The sequence below is a fragment of the Notothenia rossii genome, assembly GCF_949606895.1.
Source record: "Notothenia rossii genome assembly, chromosome: 7".
NCBI classification, from domain to species: domain Eukaryota; kingdom Metazoa; phylum Chordata; class Actinopteri; order Perciformes; family Nototheniidae; genus Notothenia; species Notothenia rossii.
In genome coordinates, this window is record NC_136905.1 from 8,403,106 (window position 1) to 8,424,230 (window position 21,125).

The 21,125-nt window shown below is 45.3% G+C and overlaps 1 protein-coding gene across 6 annotated transcripts in view; it reads left to right on the forward strand.

The window, feature by feature from the left end:
- The first annotated feature begins 12,754 nt into the window (after positions 1-12,754).
- Positions 12,755-21,125, forward strand: part of pou2f2b (POU class 2 homeobox 2b) — a 55,867-nt gene continuing 47,496 nt past the window's right edge. For all 6 annotated transcript variants that reach the window (XM_079692095.1, XM_079692096.1, XM_079692097.1 and 3 more), the window contains exon 1: positions 12,755-14,823. In XM_079692095.1, coding sequence (XP_079548221.1) covers positions 14,724-14,823 — 100 coding nt within the window. In that variant the 5' untranslated portion in view covers positions 12,755-14,723. The remainder of the gene's footprint in view (positions 14,824-21,125) is intronic.

The following is a 21,125-nucleotide window of genomic DNA, read 5'->3' on the forward strand; positions in this document are numbered from 1 at the left end:
CTAATTCTTGACAGCGTTAGTGCCGTGCGTAACCCGCCGAGCATCGCAGGTCCGCATCGCTCTTCCCTCGCATCCCATCTCCCACAGCCTCCCTGAAGCTATTGTGCCGGATTGATGGTCTCTCCGGCCGATAGGTGAGGGGGTCTCTGTGGGGCTGGTCAGTTTAATATGCAGTGCCCCCCCTCCGCCTGTGAGTGTCAGCAGAGAGCAGCCGCTGTGTCTGGCTCCATTAGGTTTCCTACCTATCTTCCCACTGTGTCAGACAGAGGAGGAAGGCAGCAGAGAGGGGGAGAGCAGCGGGAAGTTGCCCAGAGGAGAGGGAGGACAACAGAGGAAGCAGGAAAATACATCTTTTTATCCCATGCTCTCTCTGTCAAAAAGCCCTGTACAGTTTCTCTCTCTGTGTCTCTTCTCCTCCTCCATCCCGCCCGCCTCTCACTTTGTCCTTCTCTCACCCAAACCCCCTAATCCTTCTCCTTTTACCCCACACTCATTCCTTAATCCTAAATCTCTTCTTCCCTCTCTACTAGGCCCTTTTTTCAATTGTTCTCCCTGTACCTCTCTGTTACCCACCTCCTCCCTCTTCTCCTTCCTGCTGTCTATCGCATCTGAGCATGCCACCTCTCAGCATAACCCTTTTACACACTCCAGATGACTGCCGCACACCTTATTTTCTCTCCTTCATCTCTTGAACCCTTTCCCCTGTTTTCTTTGTTACCATCCACTTATTGCCCCTGACCAGCCCCTCTTTTCATTATGTCCCTCGCTGTCTACACTAGTGCCAGATTTAAATGTCACTAATGCCACTATCACAATGAACGTCAGAATAAAGTCATTAGGGCTCCACAAAAATCAATTTTCTATGAAGGAACCGTTTCTGTGCAGTTGCCACAATGCACCTGCCAGAGATTTTCTTTTTCTGTCCTGAGCAAGCTCAAGCTCACACCAATTTTAGTCTCTGCGGCCATTTTGTTGGATGTGATCAATTTTCTGTGATTTGGCTTCAGTGATTTGCAGCCTGTCAGTCTCTCTGTTGTGTTGCCATGTGTGCAGCTCAACGCTTTCAACCGTATCCGAGGGCTGAGCGAGGAATACGAAGTCGTGGATATCGAAGCATAATCATGGCCTGATTTTTCCATTATCAATTATATAACAAAATTACTGCGTGTAATGAGCTTTTTTCCCTTACAAGCGGATGAATGAAAAGGGGGAAAAAAACGAAATTGATGTTACAATCACAGTAAAAAAAAAACTACTTTCACTTCCACTGTTCCACTTTTTTGTTGTGAGAGTGGGCTGTAATTTCACCCCTGAGTTTAACCACACAATGTTTCGCAAATAGGGTTTCCGTGCCACCTCAGCACCGCTCATATTATTCAGATAACAAGAAAGCCTCTGTCGTGTCTTACAAAATAGGATATGTTTTCTTAATCTGTCAATAGCTCCGGCCCTGAAAGACTTCATTTTGGCTGAGCAATGAAAGGCTCAAAAAACATCAATATGGCTGAGCAGGATAAGAAGAAAGAGCCATATTCCAAGTCTGTATCGCATTCCCTCCATACCCTCCTATTTTGTATGGTGCAGATATTGGGTCTCAAGCGAGAAATCAGGATTGCGTTCCCTCAGAATTGCAGCACCCTTCTGTTAAAAGTGGAATAGGAATGTTATACGGAACCAATGCATCCACTGGCCTTGGACATCTCAACAATACGCCTTCACACTTCCTCTATGTCTCTCTCTCAATACGTTTCTCGCTCTCCATCTCCATCACAACCCAGCGCAACAGTGTGGAGGTGCGGATTAGGGCCTAAACGTAGTCATGTCGCGCTTCCTCCCAAGGTCCACCATGGAAATAAAGTGAAGAGAGGAAAAAGGAAAAAATCCTCTCCACTTCATACGCCTCTCACTTCCATTCTCTTTGTGCGTTTAACGTGTGAAAAAGGATTGCCGAAAGGATGTCAAGAAGAAAAGTGATCGGAAAAGGCAGACGGTTAAACTTGCTTTGCCTCGCCTGTCACACTACAATGTGCATGGTTGATAACTAATTCCAAAAACATGCATGGTCCGGGTGTAGCTTTTCAAATAGCTTGTACGTCTGAATGCGATTTAAAGGGTGTTTTTGTATGCAGCTGTCATGCTGTGAGAATATCACATTGGTATACAGTAATTCACTGGGCTAAGGGAGTGTTTTGCATTGTCTATGAATAAGTGTGATGTATATGGATATGGTTGTGCGCTGTATTGTATACGTGACTGTCAGAGCAGAGAGTCTCAGCGGCAGACAGTGATTTCACCGATGTACAGTCGTTGCTTTTGCCTCCTGCCTTTCCCCCCCCCCCCTCACTCATCCTATTTTCAGCCTTTCATTTTTTTACACAAGGGGAAAATGAGGAAGAACAAAACCAACATATGAAAACTAAAACATGACAGAGAGCGAAGGGGAGGGAGGAGGAACAGAGGAAGGAGAGGCAATCTCAGAAAACAAGAGGGCTTTCAATAGTAAGGGATGAAAGCTAGTCAGGCTGTTATTTTTGAAAAATGATCCTTGTGTAGTGCTCCTCTTAAGAGCCAGGTACATATTATTTTATCTTCCTGAGGAGACTCAGCGAGGTGTTTTGGCACACACAAAAAACTGGATGGTTTCTTTTAAGTTGCACAATTTATTGTCCTTAATGTGAATTTTGACAGGTATGTTTTAAATCACGTATCAGAGAAATGTTCCTCAAATCAGATATGGGGAATAAATCAAAGCTAACTCATGAATTCCTGACATTTCCGCGAGCATCTGCTGTTTATTACCACGATATCTTGACAACCAGTTATTCAAAAATCTCCTTTATATGTCAAATAAATAAGTTAGAAATGGCAGATTGCCTCCATGTTACAAGCAAAAACAATTTTCCTTTCACACTCACACACTTTCCTTAACGGAGGCTGCTGCTGGCTGGCCTGAAACCTGAATTAGAGTGGAGCTGGCGTCCGCACAGAGTCATTTTGAGTCCCCCCTACGACCCTTAAAGCCAGGGATCCCACAGAAAAGATGAGGCACGTGATTTGATGTGATGTGATGTCGGAGAGGAGGGGACAAAGTGGCTTCAAAAAAACCTAAATGGCTTCTGGCTGAATCAGAGCACATTGTCGATGGTCAGTCTAATAGTTAAACACCTTATCGCTGCTGCTGAAGTGATGCTTTCTCTATCACACAATAAAGAAATCCAAATTATTGTGGGGATATGTACGATTGTACATGATATAGTCGATGTTTCTGCCATTTAAAAGCAGCTTCAATGAGCCTTCCACTGTTTGTGTGTATCCAGATATAAAGGAATTGACCTTGTCGTTACAGCAGATGTTTGTATAGGAATGTTCCTCTGTACGTGTGTGTGTGTGTGTGTGTATGTGTGTGTGTGTGTGTGTTCAACACGTGTCTCCCGTATCAATAGGTTAATAGCTGAGATGTCAGTTTCAGTGACTGGCTGATTAGTTGTGTGTTCACTAATCCACACTGGGGCGGGGAACTATTGGCTTCCCCATTGATTTTAGCGTGGTGAGCAGGCAGAAGATAGAGAGAGGGGAGATCTATTGATTGACCCCAAATTAGCCCCCCCACCACCGCCGCCGCAACCACCCACCAACACGTTCTGCCGTTCCCCGCACTCATCCCCGGCTTCCTCATTGGGCGACCGGGCTGACAAACATCCGGTGTGATTGGACGCTTCGACGCGGAGAGAAATGTCTCGTTTCTGATGTTGTTGAGTTGGAAGTGTTGCTTGCTTGTGACTCGGCTGTCAGTTGATTGGCCGTCTGCCGAGGAAGGGAGCAGCTGGTTTGGATGCCTTTGATGAAGCAAATAGCGCCACTTCCAGAGGGAGGGAATTACTTTTGTGTTTTCTGAACTCAAAGCGTAACCTTATTTGTAACCCTCGGCTCTGTTTCCTTTTGGCCAGAATATTCCTATCAGAAGTGTGTGGACATCGTCTTCCACCCGCATCCTTCAACGTCTCCTTCTCTCCTCTGCTGTCCTTCATGACTGTCACTCCACTGCATCATACTCTTCCTTTTTTACTCTTCTTTATCTCCATTTCCCCCCCCCCCTCCCTCCAAGCCTGCCTTCCTTGGGTCTAAGCTTTGAGCTTTTTCTCCTGAGATTTTCCTTCCCATATATCACTCCATCTCATCCCTCTCTGTCTGCCTCTGATATTCCTCTCTAGGCCTCCGTCACTCTCTCCCCTGTGTCTATGTAAGCAAGAGAGAGGAGGTTGTTAAACATTTTTCTTCCCTCTTAATTGTTTTGACTGGGCCGATTGGCATCCCGATTAGGCCCATTGATTTCCTGGCGCTAAGTGCATTGATTTTTAAATTTCTTATTGATCCCCGCTCTAAATCTCCTGCACACTCACTCACACAGTCTCACCGCTTTTCACAGGGGCAGGAATGGAGAAAAAAGACGGAGAGGAAAGGAGAGGAAAAGGAAAGAGATTGCTGTTAGGTAAAAACACAGTGAATTAAGAAGAGAAGAGAGCGAGCAGGAAGGAAAACAGAGTTATGAGCTGTGAGGGGACGTCCACTAAAAATAAAATGACATTCAGAGAAGAAGCTTTTGAGATTTCTACAATACACTATCATAATCAAATCCTTTACACGTCTGTCTGTGTCCTATAGCAAAAAGCTGTACAATCTGAAGAGGATCTATAATTTTGTAATTATAACCCGCATCAGGAGGGACTGCATGGTGGAGAGTTGTAGCCGCCCGGCTGGAACATGTTCATCTGTGAAGGATGAGTCAGTTTATGGGTGAACAGAGGTTTATGAGGGATGGACAGATATTGGAAATGTCGGAGATGGAATGGAGTGTTTTGTCTTCGCCTTGCTATTTCACATGGTCTGCAGAGCCTACTGGAGACGTGTGTGTGTGTGTGTGTTATTTCTGGCTTATGACTGTGTTAGGCTTTAGAGGCCCGCTGGACTCCAAATCTTACATGCCCACTGGTGTTACTCTCAAGGTGGTGGACCTAATTGGCTCTATCCGACCCTGTGGTTGTGTGTGTATGTGTGTGTCTCTGTGCACGCCTGAGTGTGTGTGTGTGTGTGTGTGTGTGTGTGTGTGTGTGTGTGTGTGTGTGTGTGTGTGTGTGTGTGTGTGTGTGTGTGTGTGTGTGTGTGTGTGTGTGTGTGTGTGTGTGTGTGTGTGTGTGTGTGTGTGTGTGTGTGTGTGTGTGTGTGTGTGTGTGTGTGTGTGTGTGTGTGTGTGTGTGTGTGTGTGTGTGCATGTCTCCGTGCATGCATGCAGCTTGAACATATGTGCCAAACTCCTTTTGTGTGTGCACAGCAACATCCATGTGTTTTTTACATCTGTTTGTATATCTGTGTGTGTGTGTGCTTTGACCTTTCCTTGACTTAAGTGTGGAGCCTGAAATTCAAACATTCAGTTCATAGCATTTTCTTTTTATAGCCTTTGTACTTGACCAAATTGCGCTAACCTTTTCTCAAGTCATTTGCTGCTTTTCAGTCTCAGCGTGGATAGAGTGCCTTGCACAATACACAATATATGGACCATATGTAGCATTACAGTGTTGCAATTACAATTTGCTCTTTGTAGATCCACTTAAGATAAGTGCTTTCAAATGGCAAGCAAGGAAAGGCAACTATTGTCAGCGACATGGAGAGAAACAACCTAAATATCACTGGCTTCTTCAGGGATAAGGTATTGCTGCGCTGCAGTGACATTAAATGCATGATGTTTTAAAGAGTGCTCTTTAATGGTGGCATTATTATGGAGATGGTGAAGCTGCCAATGACAGTGATGGTGATGACACTGGCGGAGGAGATTGTTTTGCTTAAGCTTTCAATGTTTACATTCTCTTTCCCGCAGTTTGCATCTGCAGGAAATGTAAAATAACATATTATTTCACAGCAGAGTGTGTGTTGGCTAGACAATGAGAGATAAAGTGTTTAAAATGCATACGCTGGGCTGAGCTGCTGTTTGCCTTGTAGTGATGGGGACTGTGTTTGCTCGGGTGATAGGGATGGCCCACACACACACACACACACACACACACACACACACACACACACACACACACACACACACACACACACACACACACACACACACACACACAAGCACACACACAGGTTCGAGAAAGCATGGATGAATGAAGAATATGTGTCTTTACTCATGTGAGATTGCACATGTACACACACATGCAGGCTCCCGTAGACAATAAGGCTCCTACTGCCTGATGGTCACTCTTACTGACCGCTTTTTCAGATGAGAAGTAGGAACCTGCAGACTCAGCACACGGACACACACACACACAACCACACACACACACACACACACACACACACGCACACACACACACACACACACACATACACACACACACACACACACACACACACAACCACACCTGACACGTACATGTCCCTCATATACACATATGATCAAGAGACGGACACACAACTATGCAATCGCACCCATACTCTGCCCTTGGGCTCACACACACACACACACACACACACACACACACACACACACACACATGCGTAGAGATAGACACACACACTTCATTCGATACACACTCCAAACATAACCTTGACCTGTCGTACTCCCTGCCTGCTGTCTCATCCATACTTCATCCGTTCACTGGGTGTCAAACACACACACACACACACACACACACACACACACACACACACACACACACACACACACACACACACACACACACACACACACACATACACACACACACACACACACTGAGATACATGTTCGGAGCGTACAGTACAGTGTATTGATCACATGAACTTTTACCGTCACAAATTCAATCCAATGTTTTTATTAAGAGATTTGTCAAAAGTGTGAGAGATTAGAAAAAGATAATGCCTCCACTTTTAAAATAAAGCATTTTATAAATGTATGTGTTTTCTTTAATTTGATAAATTCAGGTTATGAGAGCTTCTTAGCAGACTGGTCTTATGTATTTTAAAATAAGAGACTGTAAAATATTTGTATTTTCATTACCAAAAATGACTGGTCTTAGATCAGATGGTCGGAAAATGTCAGAATACTACGGAAGATTAAATGAAATATAATCCAAATTGACGTGTTCAAATGTCACGTTTTCTCCAATCATCAGTCCAAATGTATTTCGACTACATGGACATGAAACTCATTTCACAAAGCAGGAATCTTCTTGTATTCGTGAAACTAGAGAAATTGGGCTTTTTTTGGGAAAGATTATTCACTAAAATAATATTGAAATGTTGCCGATTAATTCAGTTGACTAACCGACGAATCGATTTAGTTAAACATTTAAAATGTTCCTCGCACATTTGAACAGCGGCTCCTCGGACTCATCCGAACGTGTCTGTAGAATTAGAGGTACAGGCCTACTCAGTGATGAATCTCACTGTCAAAGACAAATTCGAAATAAATCTCTCGGCATGGACTTCCAGCGTGTGTCGCACTCTGATAATTTCCACAATATCCTCTGCAGCCCCCGGGGGCAGATTTTTTTCTGCTGTTATTTCTCTCTCCATCTTCCCCTGTTTGTTTCTATCCCTGTAAAATGCTGGTTGCTTTGCTGAAATACTGCAGTGCTTTATCTGCCCTCTTTTCCCTCCCTTTAGTCCCCCTCCTACTCCTTTTTCCTCCCCTCTCTCTCCCCTGGATGGGTTGGGTGTACACCCCCCCACCACCACCTCCTCTTTTAGTTGTTGTTGTTGTTGTTGAAGATGGTGGGGGGGTGATGCTGGGTGGACGGGTGAGGCGGAGAGGGGAGGCAAGCAGCCGGGACCCAATGACGTGGGTGCGACATGTAACCGTGGCGCAGGAGAGGAAATCAATACATGAAAGGATGAGGAGCACTGGGGTGGATTACCGTCTGGGGCCCTGGCTACTGGAGGGATGGAGGGAGGTGGAAGGGGGGTGTAGATGAGGCCTGGGGGGGTAAGAGAGTGTGTGTATTTGGAGGGGGGGAGGAGGGCGAGAGGCCAGATTGTCCAGTCCCCTCTCTCCTGCATCCCCTCTCCTGACCAAGCGCTGTTTGAATCTTGACCCCTCCCATCAACCCTCCCTCGGCTTCTAAACACTGCTCAGCGCCGGCAGCCTGCCATAGGTGAACCTCCGACTACACACACACACACACACACACACACACACACACACACACACACACACACACACACACACACACACACACAGAGGTGCAATGGACTATAATGTTGGGTGAATACTGTTACGGCCACTGTGAGCTGATAACCCTATACACTATCTGTATGGGGAATAATCGCCTGATATTACCAGTGTAAATTAAAGAGCCCCAGAGAGATTGTGTATGTATGTGTGTGTGCATTTATGTGACTGTGCGGCCCCAAGTTTGCCGGCATGTAAGTCTTCAGCAGCAAAACCCAGATAATAAATATCTATAATAAATATCATTATTATTGGGCCAATCTCCCCCAATAACGGAGGCTTGGTGAAAGATGGCACGAGGGACTGAGCTGGATATTGGCAATATATCAGCATTGATTATTGAGAGTGCTGACAGAGAGAGGGAGGCAAAGTTAATAAAAACTAATAAAAAAGACAAGGAATACAGAAAGAACAAGGGCTTTAGCTGGATCAGCTGCTAAAGGGAGAGAAGTGAAAGAAAGGAGATAGTGCTATGCAGTTGGTGCGCTTCTTGTTGCATTTCTGTCTAAACATGTGTATCTGTGTATGTGAGCGTGTATCTAAATGTAAGTTTTATCAACCTCGCTGTGCATGTGGGACTTTTTGTGTGTGTGACTGTAAGTTGGCATTGAAACACACTCACTTCTTCCTCCCCTGCATGTGTGCCTTCTTGGATTGATTGAATCTGGGTTGGATTTGAACTCTGTGGTTGGGAACCAAAGCCTGCACAACCTCGCCATTGGCACTGAGCAAGATTCACAAACAATACCCACACACACACACACACACACACACACACACACACACACACACACACACACACACACACACACACACACACACACACACACACACACACACACACACACACACACACACACACACACACACACAAAACAAACAAACTGGCAAAGACACCAACAAACAAACCTCATAACATCCCATGCATCATATCCATATTATCTTGACAAATCTATACATCATGTCAGAGCATGGCTTTATGTGAATATTGCATTTTGCCATGTTATTGGTGTGTGTGTGTGTGTGTGTGTGTGTGTGTGTGTGTGTGTGTGTGTGTGTGTGTGTGTGTGTGTGTGTGTGTGTGTGTGTGTGTGTGTGTGTGTGTGTGTGTGTGTGTGTGTGTGTGTGTGTGTGTGTGTGTGTGTGTGTGTGTGTGTGTGTGTGTGTGTGTGTGTGTGTGTGTGTGTGTGTGTGTGTGTGTGTGTGTGTGTGTAGGGAGGATATGAAGAGAGTGCGTTGGCGCTGGTCTGAGTCGGGACGGGGCGACAGTGAGAGAGCGTTGTCCATTCTAATGGGGCCTTGTTAGGCCGCTGACAGAGGCAGTAACCTAACTGTTGGTTGCTATTGATTCCAGACCGACGGCGTTATTGATGAGTGAGAATTTAATTCAACCAGCTCGTTTGTCAACATGACATCACCATTTAACTACGACCATGACATGGATGTGAACACCCGCGGATGAGCCGGGTCATACACACACACCACATAGCACACACACACAGAAAAAACAACCATTTCCACACCCATGCAACCATTTCACAGAGGCAGAAGAATACGTCAGATCCTGCAGCTCGTTCTGCATCAATTACAAACAAATAATTGTGTTCAATATTTAAACAATGTGTTTTTAACCATTCAAATCAATCATTCAAAAACAATAACAGGCAATTACCAGGAGTGCATTAAACTATATTACTAATGCATTGTCCTTGCTATGACTAATGTATAGCCTAAGGATACTTCTGGCCTCTTTCTGATTGGATAAATATTTCATACCACATCCTGACCTACAGCACATGACATGGAAAACATGTTGTGGAGGAGAATTGAACAAATTGCTTACTATGAATAAATGTGTTTCTAACTAGAGAGGAGAAACAGGTAACCAAACCATCACCAGCAAATAATGTATTTGTTTACAAACAGGCTGAACTGACTTTAAATTGAAGCTTTACATTCATATTCTGCCTGTGTAATTGTATCTAACCTACACAGACAATTGTCAGCATATAAGTAATATAAAAGATATTAAATGAGGTGTTGGTAATTGTTCCCTTTTACTACCTATGCAAATAAATATTGCCATCTTTTATGATCTTTTATTTAGCAGTTACATTTCATATGATAATTGTTGAATAGATGAATTATAATAAAATATCAGTTAATTTACACTATTTTCTAAATATTCACAAAAGCAAATTTGAATAGGTCCTAACCTAACAGTAACAGCTGCAGAAGATATATTAATAGTGTGACATTAAAACATGATATGCTTTTTATTTAAAATAGTGAATTGGAAAAGCACAGTAAAGACATAATGTAGAAAGTGCTAAAATTCCAAATGTAAAAGCAGTGTCTTTATAAAATACACAGACAGTCACTCCTGTAGAAAAAAGTTTTTATTTGTATTATATGTCTGTGCTGACATTTTGCACCTTTTAACAATAATCATCCATAATCACTGGACTTTACTGCTGGCATCCTATATATTACATTCCACATTACATCCATTACAGTATCTTAAAATATAGAGGTGAACGAGAGAAAGAGGCCATTTTGGACGAGCATTTTTCAATACAGCAGGGCTAAGATACAGCGTGGAAAACAATGGGACCAGCTATATATCTCTGTATGGATTGGGAGGCTTGATAGGAGGGAGGTGGGCAATCAGGACCGTGAGGGCCCTCGATGAGAGCGTCCAGCAGGGGTTATTGGCTGGAGCGGCCCCCCAGGGGAGTTGTCTGTCCCTCTTTCTCTCCCTTCTTGGGCCCATGGGTCTCTCGGGGGTCCCTGGGGAGTGAAACTGTAGAGGCCGATTCGCTGCAGGGCCCCTATAGGCACCAAGCATGAAACACACCAAGGGGGGTAGTCCACTGAATTGAGGTGGTCGGTGGTAGGAACAGACAGATGGACAACCAAACATGGGTGTCATCTCTTGAGGAGGCGTGTGGCGCAGTGGGTTGTGCGCCGGTGTTGGGATCAGAGGGTCACAGGTTCAAACCCCACTGCAGTCAGCATGTCGTTGTGTCCCTGAGACACTTCACCCCAACTTGTTCCCGTGGTGTTTGTCCACAGTATTTAGTCGCTTTGGATAAAAGTGACATGTAATGTAATAATCTCCAGGTATCACCGTGTGTTGTGAGTTTGAATGTGTGTATTTCACAGAGAAAGGCAGTCAAAGAACGGTGAATAGAGAGTTTGTTTCTCTCTTAAAAAGTTTGAAGATGTTGGATAATGACGTCCACACATCGTCTGTGAATTCAGCCGCTTTGATGTTGCATTTCTGCTTTCGTACGTGTGAATACTCAGTTTATAGTTTTCCTGTTACGTTGTCTCTGCGGTCGTGTCAGACGGAAGAAAAAGAGGAGTTTGGTCAGAAGAGTGCGTGGAAGGACGAAGGGGTGGATGCTGTAGGTGTTAGCATCCCTCCTCCTCCCCGTCCTCCTCTACCCCTCCAACACCATCTTATTTTCCCCTCTTTCAATCTCACACACCCTCCCTCCATCCCTCTCTTCCACAGACGCGCACAACCACACTACATTCTACAAGAAATAATTGCTTTTGTCTGGAAGGAGTGTAGGGAGGAGGGAAAGGGGGCGCGCATGGCTCCCTCTGTGGAGAGAAGGGGGTCTTTGAAGGACAACTAGTCACTTCTCCCTCCTCTCCTTCTTTCTCCTTTTCTCTCCTCATCTCCCTTCCTCTCATTCTCCCTCATTTGCTTCACCTTACTATCCTCTCTGTTAGTTTTCTTCCTCTCCTTCATCCCGTCTTCACGCTCCATCTCTCTCCTCCTTCTCTCCTCTCTTCTCTGTCCTCCTCTTGCTCCTTTCCCCTCCTCTCCCTCATTGGACCTGCGGATGTCATCTGTCATACGTGAAGCGGAGAGAGAAGGACAATAAAACCTGGTTGTCTACTACAGAGGATGACACATTTTTCATAATTAAGAATATGCCACTTTGGTGTGCAGCACACATTTCTTGACAATATGGCGTTCCGTTGATGACAGAGAAAATGACAAGTCCGGTGATGATGGCAAAATCATTTATTTTATGTGCAATTTCCATTCAAACAGGGCCTAATCACACGCAGCAATAAGTGGTGAGGTATAAACAGTCCTGTGGGACGGGGCTTTCAGGAGCAAGAGCTCACTCATTCCTATTGATTTGCTCGTATTGACTGCGATGTTTAAGGTATAGATTTTTCTATTTAAAAATCTATATCGACAATAATCTGGCGTGTAAGCGGCAGGCGTTGACGGATGCTGGTCTGTAATTGACAGCGTGTAACATGTGGAGGGAGAGGGCAGGAGGCGAGGAGAAGAGAGGCATGCTGGGAGAGGCCGGCATGCTGCCCGGGACGGAGGAAACAAGATCGCGGGCGGGGGGGGGGGGGGGAGGGTGGAGGGAGGACGTGATCACCTCAATCATGGAGGGGCTCATCCCCTGACAGCTTGTGTATTTGTGTTTTTATTTAAATGCAAACATAACAAGTTGATGCACGTTGGTCATTAACCTCAATCAGTTTTACTTCACCAACATGTACTTTCAGGCTGCAAACAGCTTTATCATCATCATCATCATCATCATCATCATCATCATCATCAGTTATTCACACGTTTTTAAAACAAGATACAAGTACAATCACAAGTCATAATGGAGACATGTGAAAGAGGACACCTCGGTAAGCTATGAGAACAGGGGCCCATACAATAAACATACATTACATATCATGAATACATATAGAATTCAGAGAGTTCATGTAATATTCAGAGACATTACAACCCAAAAACATACCCCACACTAACAAAAAACCCTAAAAACTCAACTACTCTAACCCTAAAATATCTAATTCATAATTTTTCGAAACAAATGTTTAAGATAATAAACACAGACACAGCTTCATATTTCCCAGAACAGCAGTGGTCGCTCTTGTCTTCCTCCATCTGAATAACATAATGGTGCTCAGGAGGTCTTATTAAAAGCAGCAGTGATGAGATAACTTAATTGTGTGCATGGGTACTCCACTAGGTATTAGCGTTAAGCACCTATAGGTATCCATGGATTCTCTTATCTGGTCCTTATCCCTCCGAGGCAGGCCGCCATAGTAATGCACTGATCACCATTGGCATCATTATAGCCGGTATTATTAAGAGAGAGGGGGGGGGGGATCCAGAAATCAATACAGGATACCTTTTGCAGCGGTAGTGAAAACGAGGAAGATGGGGGGTGGGAGGAGGTAGGTGGGAGGGAGGCAGGGAGGGAGATGGGGATGGGGATGGAGGGAGGGAGGTGCGGGGGTGGGGTGGAGATGTGTGAGTAGTAGCGGGTCCTCTCTCGCCTCAATGTTGCGGCCAGATCGCTACAATCCTGGAGGGAGCCGGGTCGAATGAGATATTGGGGTTCCCATAATAATACCGGGGACAGACAGACAGACAAACATACACACAGACGGATGGACGGAGATAGGCAAGTGTTCCGATAAAACGCGACACCGTAACCGGAGTATTAGTATCTTATTTCTGTTGTTATTTTTAACATTTTTAGTAATTTATTTAACCGCTCGTATTTATTTATTTATCTATCGATTGATTACGTTTTAATTACTGCCTTGTGACAGCGAGCGAGGGAGGAGGAGCGTCAGGGCCAAGCGCGCGTTGTGTTTGAGTGTGTGTGTGTGTTTAGCCATTTTTTGCCACACTTGTTTATTTATTTGTTGATGATAGCCTTTAATGAGGCTGTTTTGAATGTGCTCGCGACGCGATCTGCTGCTTTGCTTTTGCAGCGGCTGAATGTCTTCTATGTAGCCTTCATGCAAAAAGAGAAAGGAGCTAGAGACCAAATACAATAGATCAAACCAAATACTACAAAAATCCAAATAAGACTTTCTAACTCTGCTGGCCTTTTACACTGTCTTGTTTGTAGCCTATGTATCATTATTTATTGTGCCGTTTTTAAATTTCAAAATACCAAAGCTAAGCCCGGCCGGTGTGAGCTACAGGAGGCTAGCGACTGTTCCCATGCCTTTTCACACCTATAGAAACATTAGTGAGGAGTGAGAGGATCAAATAAGCTCTCAATGTTTACTCAAGGAGAAGGTTTTAAAGGTAACAGAGACGCAGGTGCACCCACGACTCACAGCCTTTTATTCTAAAACCACTACAATAGGCCTGTAATTGTAACACAACTTTTCCTGTACAACCGACCTCCGCTCGATCCGTCTGTGTGTCAGTCTGGACTGTGAAGCTAAACTGCTGCACTCAAGGGGACCATCCTACACATATGTTCTATGCACATTTACACCAAAACTAATGCCGGCCACCAGTCGACATCCACACATGTAAATAAAAGGGCGCAGCTGGGCTACATGTGTACACACCTAACGGCAAATGTTGTGAGCTCTCCATACCAAAAATATCCCCAAAGCTGTGCAACAGAAAAACGGACGAAGACAACAGAGCTCCAGAAGAGGACAGAGCTGGTACTTCTGTCAGATTATTTGCATCAAAACAAGAAGGAAGATCATGTTTGTCCCCTTGCCGGTGCCGTTCGTGTTTCAGAGAAGTGCTGCTGACCTCGCCGCCTGGCGTCTCAAGTCTCCTCAGGCTCTCCGCTCCAACTCCGGTAAGACATTTTCTCTCTTCTTCTCCCCCGCTACACATCCTCCATATCGGTCAGACTCAGCCATGCAGACCCGCCCCGCCTCGCTCGGTGCCGATGCACTAGCAGAGGGGAGAGCTGTCGGTGCACACACCCACTTACACACACACTCACACACACACACAAACACACACACACTCACACACACATACACAAACACACACACACACACACACTCACACACACACACACACACTCACACACACACACACACACACACACACACACACACACACACACACACACACACACACACACACACACACACACACACACACTCCTCCGGCTCCCTTTGAAGGCTTAAACACAGTCCTTTAAACTTCAGAATCAAAGAAGCTTTCCCGAGCGCACCGGAGCGTCCAGACTCATTGAAAATTAATTGCGTAAAATGTCCGTTTTTGCAGTCCATTCTGTGTAGCGATGCGCCACTGTTCCTTCCGTGTGTTGCTTAATTTCCACGCCGACTATTTCCCGTTTCTCTGAGTGTATTTCTCTCCTGTCTCCGTCCCCCATCCTTCCCCTCTCCTCCACTGCCTGCGCCTGAGCCTCAGCCTCCGTCTCTCCCCAACTAGACTCTCGGCAGGCAGGGAATATTCATGCCAACTTATCGATCCTGCGGAGATCGATTCCTGGGCCGCTGGAAGAAGGGAGAGGGGGAGAGCGTATGGTGCACGAAGGAGTACGAACAAACGAGAGTATAGAGACAGAAACCATTATTTCCCCCTTTTTATTTCACAATGTTTTGACAATGTGTTTTAATGACATAATATGTTTGTGTTATGCTTTGTGGTTCTCTGTGATGGATGTCTTTGCAGTGACTTGCATGCTGGGTAAAGGGGACATGGTTTGTAAACACCACTGGAAATAGACTTCCCTTCTGGAGATTGCATCTCTCTGTCCCATCGCAGCTCGGCTGCTGCACGGTTGAAAGCGGAGGAGCAGAGGGAGTCAGGGAAGGAAGAAGGGGGAGGGAGTCGTTCTGGGGCGCCGTCTGCGTTTCATCTGCGCTGGAGCGGAATAAAAGACGCATGGTGGGAGCAGCCAGGCTGGCTTCAGTGTGTCACTGACTGTAGCTGCAAGAGAGCTCCAGCTCACTCCAGCTTCGACTGTTTGTCAGACATGCAACAGCTGCTCAGCCCTGTCCCCCCCCCCTACATCTTTGGAGAGGGAAGGATGCCTCTAATGTGTTTTCTGTCCTGTTTGTGCAAAGGGCTGCAAAGTGAGGGAAAATGCCCTGAGGTCAATTGGATTATTCACTAATGCATATACATACAGTAACTTGCAGTGCGTAATGGTGCGTAAATGTGTGCACCTTATTCGATGGACTCTTAAAGGGCCAGGCATCCCCTTTAGTGACCTCCCCCCCTCTCTATTTCCAGATCAGTTCAATTTGATTTCAGAGATGCCAGCTTCACCCTTTACCCAACATACTCAGTCACAGGTGCACAGCATGTGACAATGAAGTGATAGGTGATACAGGGGGAGAGGAAGAGAGGGTAGAGGGACGAGAGGGACCTGTTACCTTCCATATCTCCAGAGATATACACACAGAAAAGAGGGGAGAGGGGTTGAGGGGAGGGCTAGGGGACCGAGGAGGAGGAGTTTTAGTGCTCCGCACGTTGAAAAATGGCGAATGTCGGAATGAGATAAAAAAAAATGTGGAAAGAGAGCGGGAGAGAGGGAGAAGTGGGTGGAAGTAAGAGTAGATGACAGAGTGAAAAACGAGGAGGGAGAGGAAAACCCAGTTTGAGCTGGAGAGGTGAGAGTAAACCACGGATGAGCCATTATGTTGCAGCGTCCCGGGCCAGGGCCAGCATCTGAATAAGCAGGCAAACTGATAGGATGTGTACACAGGCTGCTGGAGCCCTGAGATGCTGGGATAACAGAGATTCACAATGCTATGCTGATTTTATTCCACTCTGATAACACAGTACAAGGTGCTGTCCTTTTCAAGGAGTTTGTCGCTAAACGGGTCCAGGGTCAGTTCAGCATCTCAGGACAGAAATAGGACTGTCCTGTTGTTTCTTTAGAAATTATGCCGTGGCAAATACCAAGGGGACGACAACAAATGGATGCTTTTACTCTGAAGAAAGAGTTGACACACCACAGACGTGTCATCAGGACATCACTTTTTGTCCAGCTTAGGCATTGTGCCCTTGAGTTATAATCAGTCTAACACACACACACACACACACACACACACACACACACACACACACACACACACATACACACACACACACACACACACACACACACACACACACACACACACATTTTCAGAGGGATTTTAGGACTTTTGACTCGCAGTTAACTTGAGTCTTTGACTGGTGGTCGCTCCTTGACTTCCTGTGAGTCGGAGCTTTGTACGGGGTCAGAGGTCGCAGCAGCAGGGTTTGATTTAGCCCCACCTGACCCTTCTTTGTCCCCTGTGTTTTCATTTCTTTCATGTTACAACAGGCCTCGAGCACTCATGCACAACCCCTGTGGGGGCTCACACACAGACATCGTCATGAAACAGGCGAAGCATCATATCACATAAAACAAGCATGTTAGACCGTTTTCCACCTGGATAGTGAGCCGCTGCAACCCATCCAGGTTTTGTTCTATTTTTAATGGCATTGTGTCTGTGAAGGCCCAGTTCACTCCTGTGTGTGTGTGTGTGTGTGTGTGTGTGTGTGTGTGTGTGTGTGTGTGTGTGTGTGTGTGTGTGTGTGTGTGTGTGTGTGTGTGTGTGTGTGTGTGTGTGTGTAGTAAAGTGGTTTGTGAAGCCATCAGCATTAACTGGTGTATGAAAGTTTAATGGGACATAGAGGAGAAACCGCAGGTTTCCCACACAGTGCAGGGCTTGATATGATATGATTTGATATGATGGGACATCAAGGGGTCTGGAGACTGCTTTTTTTCTCTCTTTCTCTCACATACACTTACACAAACACCTAGATTCACTTCATCTCAGCTATGCACCTCATGTCACACACCATTAACCACCATCTCCTATCATATACTGCCTAACTCCCCCACACATACCACTCACATTTTAGCCCCGCTTGATTTCTGTCTCTGAATTTCAGTCAGAATAACAATTATTGTTGTTTACAATTCTCAGAACCTTTCAGGGTCATAGGTCCAATCTAAGGTTTTCAATCCAACAAAACGTTCACTTTTAATCCATTATTCTCAAAGTCTTCAGCTCTGTGTCTGTGCTTTCTGGTTACTTTCGAGAAATGTTTACATATTTATGGGGCCCTGGCACATGTCTTCGATGGCTGATGTTAGACTGTGCATGTGTCGACCCATTTGCTCTGTGTATGTCTGAGCAAGAGAGAGTGCGTAAGAGAGTGTGTGTGTGTGGGGGGGCACATGCATGAGCACACGTGCAAACTAGTGTGTGTAGGTATAGATCGGTTTGTGGAGGGGAGCGTGCAAGTCGCAGTGTTAACATGATTGCAAATGACAAAATGTCAACCTGGGTTTGTTAGCAACATAATGGGGAATCAATAGACACGAGAAAGATGTCAATACTACATGCTTTATTGCATTAAGCTACCTCTCTCCTTCTCCGTAGCCCTCTCTCTCCTCTTCTTCTCCCTCTCCCTCCTGCTCTCTGTCACAATACAATTCTCTCTCCCTGTGGTAGTAGAATTAGATTGCACTATATGAGCTAGCCACAGGGTCCTGAATGCAGCAGGCTGATGGCAGAATGCTTCTGGAGCTAATGGGCTATCTGTGTGGCTATTTACGTATATTAAGCTCACGTAGATGTCCCCGGCTCAGTTTGACAACGTGACGGGGACCAAAGCAGCCTCCTCAGTGACGTCTTATGTTTAGGGGTTGCAGTAATACAATGAGACTAAGAGCATCTGAACTCCTGCTCTTAGAAAAATGATTAAAGGTAATCATAGAGCATTACTCAAATCATCTGGCAGCAGAAAAAGGCTTATTTATGACAGCGTAGCATCTATGGAGGATGCAGTCACCTGCTGTTGTACTTAAGGTTAAAATGCTCTGTTTAAATTGATACATTTGGGAATTAAACCTGTTATGGTTTTGGATTAATCCACACAAATCCAAATGTGCAGTGATAACATTTGAGTTTATTTTAATCCTATTAACCGTTTGCTTCTTTATGGATTTGTGCAGGTGTACATTCACACCAGTAGGTTGTGTTTATCTATTGTGTGTGTGTGTGTGTGTGTGTGTGTGTGTGTGTGTGTGTGTGTGTGTGTGTGTGTGTGTGTGTGTGTGTGTGTGTGTGTGTGTGTGTGTGTGTGTGTGTGTGTGTGTGTGTGTGTGTGTTTGTTTGTTGAGACTAATGTAGTATTAATGCTGATGAAGTCCCAAAGCTCATTAGCAACATTGAGTGGTGTTCAGTTTCTCCAAGGGAACAGTACGGACACACACACACACACATATATATATATATATATATATATATAGTGCTTCCTCGTTAGCCATAAGTGTATTAATAAGCATCTCCACACACACATATAGACACATACACACTCTCACCAATCAATGAGCTTTACTCATGTGCTTTTTAAATATGCATACTCAGAATATATTCTTCTGAAGAGCTCGATGAGTAGCATTTACAGTCTGTCCATTATTCGTGAAGGTAGTTGTTGTGCACTATATATCATTGGATTGACACACACACACACGTACACGATGCCGCACTCCGGTGAATAATTGTGTGTACTCGGTAGCTGTGTCCAGTGAAATACAGCCCAGCATTAGTCCTAATCAGGGGCCGGGTGAGCAGGCCACTTAATCAGAGCTATCACCTGGAGAACACACACACAGAGGGATAGAGGGTGTGTGTGTTCGTGGGCAGTTAATCAACACATCAGCAGGAATAAACACATACAAACCACGTGACGGAATTGATTTATACCTCTTTCAGTGTTTCTCGGCGCCTCTTTCCCTCTCTCTCCTCCAATAACATACAGATGGCGTACATAGGGAGGACTCAAGCATACTTGACCTCTACACAGGGGGCATCCAGTTGTACCCTTGAGTGTGTGAGTGTGTGTGTGACGCCCGGTCAGTAGTGGCCTGGTTGTGATCAGGATTGTAGTGGGTTTCGCAACATGCTGCCAATCACTCACATCCGACTAGGCAGTCAAAACAAGCTTTTGAACTCCCGCTGACCGTATTGAACTCCTGATTATCTGATTTGTTTTCTCCCTCCAAAGATTCCTCTGGTCGGAGGGGCAAAAGCTGTATGCATTTGTGTTTTCTTTGTTGCATGTAGGGTCCGAGCGGTGTATTTGCTGGGATGACTGTGTTCTCGTGAACACACCAACAATCTGTGTTCTCCAGCCGAAGTCTTTTTGCGGTTGATTGCCGCAGGCTGTAACCTCTGCCACCCCGCTCATGTGCCCGTACATTTAGATAATAAAAAAGACCAATAAAATCCAGGGGTTTGATTGGGTGTCTCCCCTTAGCCCAGCAGAGCGGACGACTAAATCAGAGGTCCTTCTCTCCATTTCATTTAGCTGATAAGATTTATGGTAATGAAGGGGTCCTATTAACCTTTGGGGTTCCACTGCTGTCCTTCAGAGCGAGGGGTGGATGAGAGTGCTTACCGATCAGGTTTGGAGGCACAGGCAGCGAACACGTCTGCTCTAAGCAATGTCACTTCATCGCAAAAAGCACCCTCTGGAGTGCACACACACACACACACACACACACACACACACACACACACACACACACACACACACACACACACACACACACACACACACACACACACACACACGCAGCTTTCGGGGAGTTGAATGCACGTTTAATCCCCCTCCTCTCTTTCTCTTCTCTGCATTCTCTCTTTTCTTTATCCCCTCTATCCTTCCTGTTCGCCATCCTTCTCTCGGCAGGAGTGCTCTGTTAAGAAATTAATCTGTTGTACTCCACCACCTCTACTGCCTCTCATTTCCTCGCGCCATCTCTCTTGTACGCGGCCTTTTTTTCAGAAGTGCAACTCTTTTTCTTCATTATGTGTAAAAAGAAATGCCAGGGGAAAACGATACTAACAATAAAATGACATCGGATTGATTTAAACTTAGATTAAATATTTTGATATTTTCTATCATTTCTACCTGCACATATCCATTCCAACAACACTGATCTTCTATACATAGGGGGCAGTACTAAAGGGGGGATGACAGGGAGAGGCGTACACCCCTCCTTCTCTTGTACATGGGCTGCACCCCTCTGTCCCTTTGTCTGCTTGTAAAGGGGACGAGGGGGGAGGCGCAGAA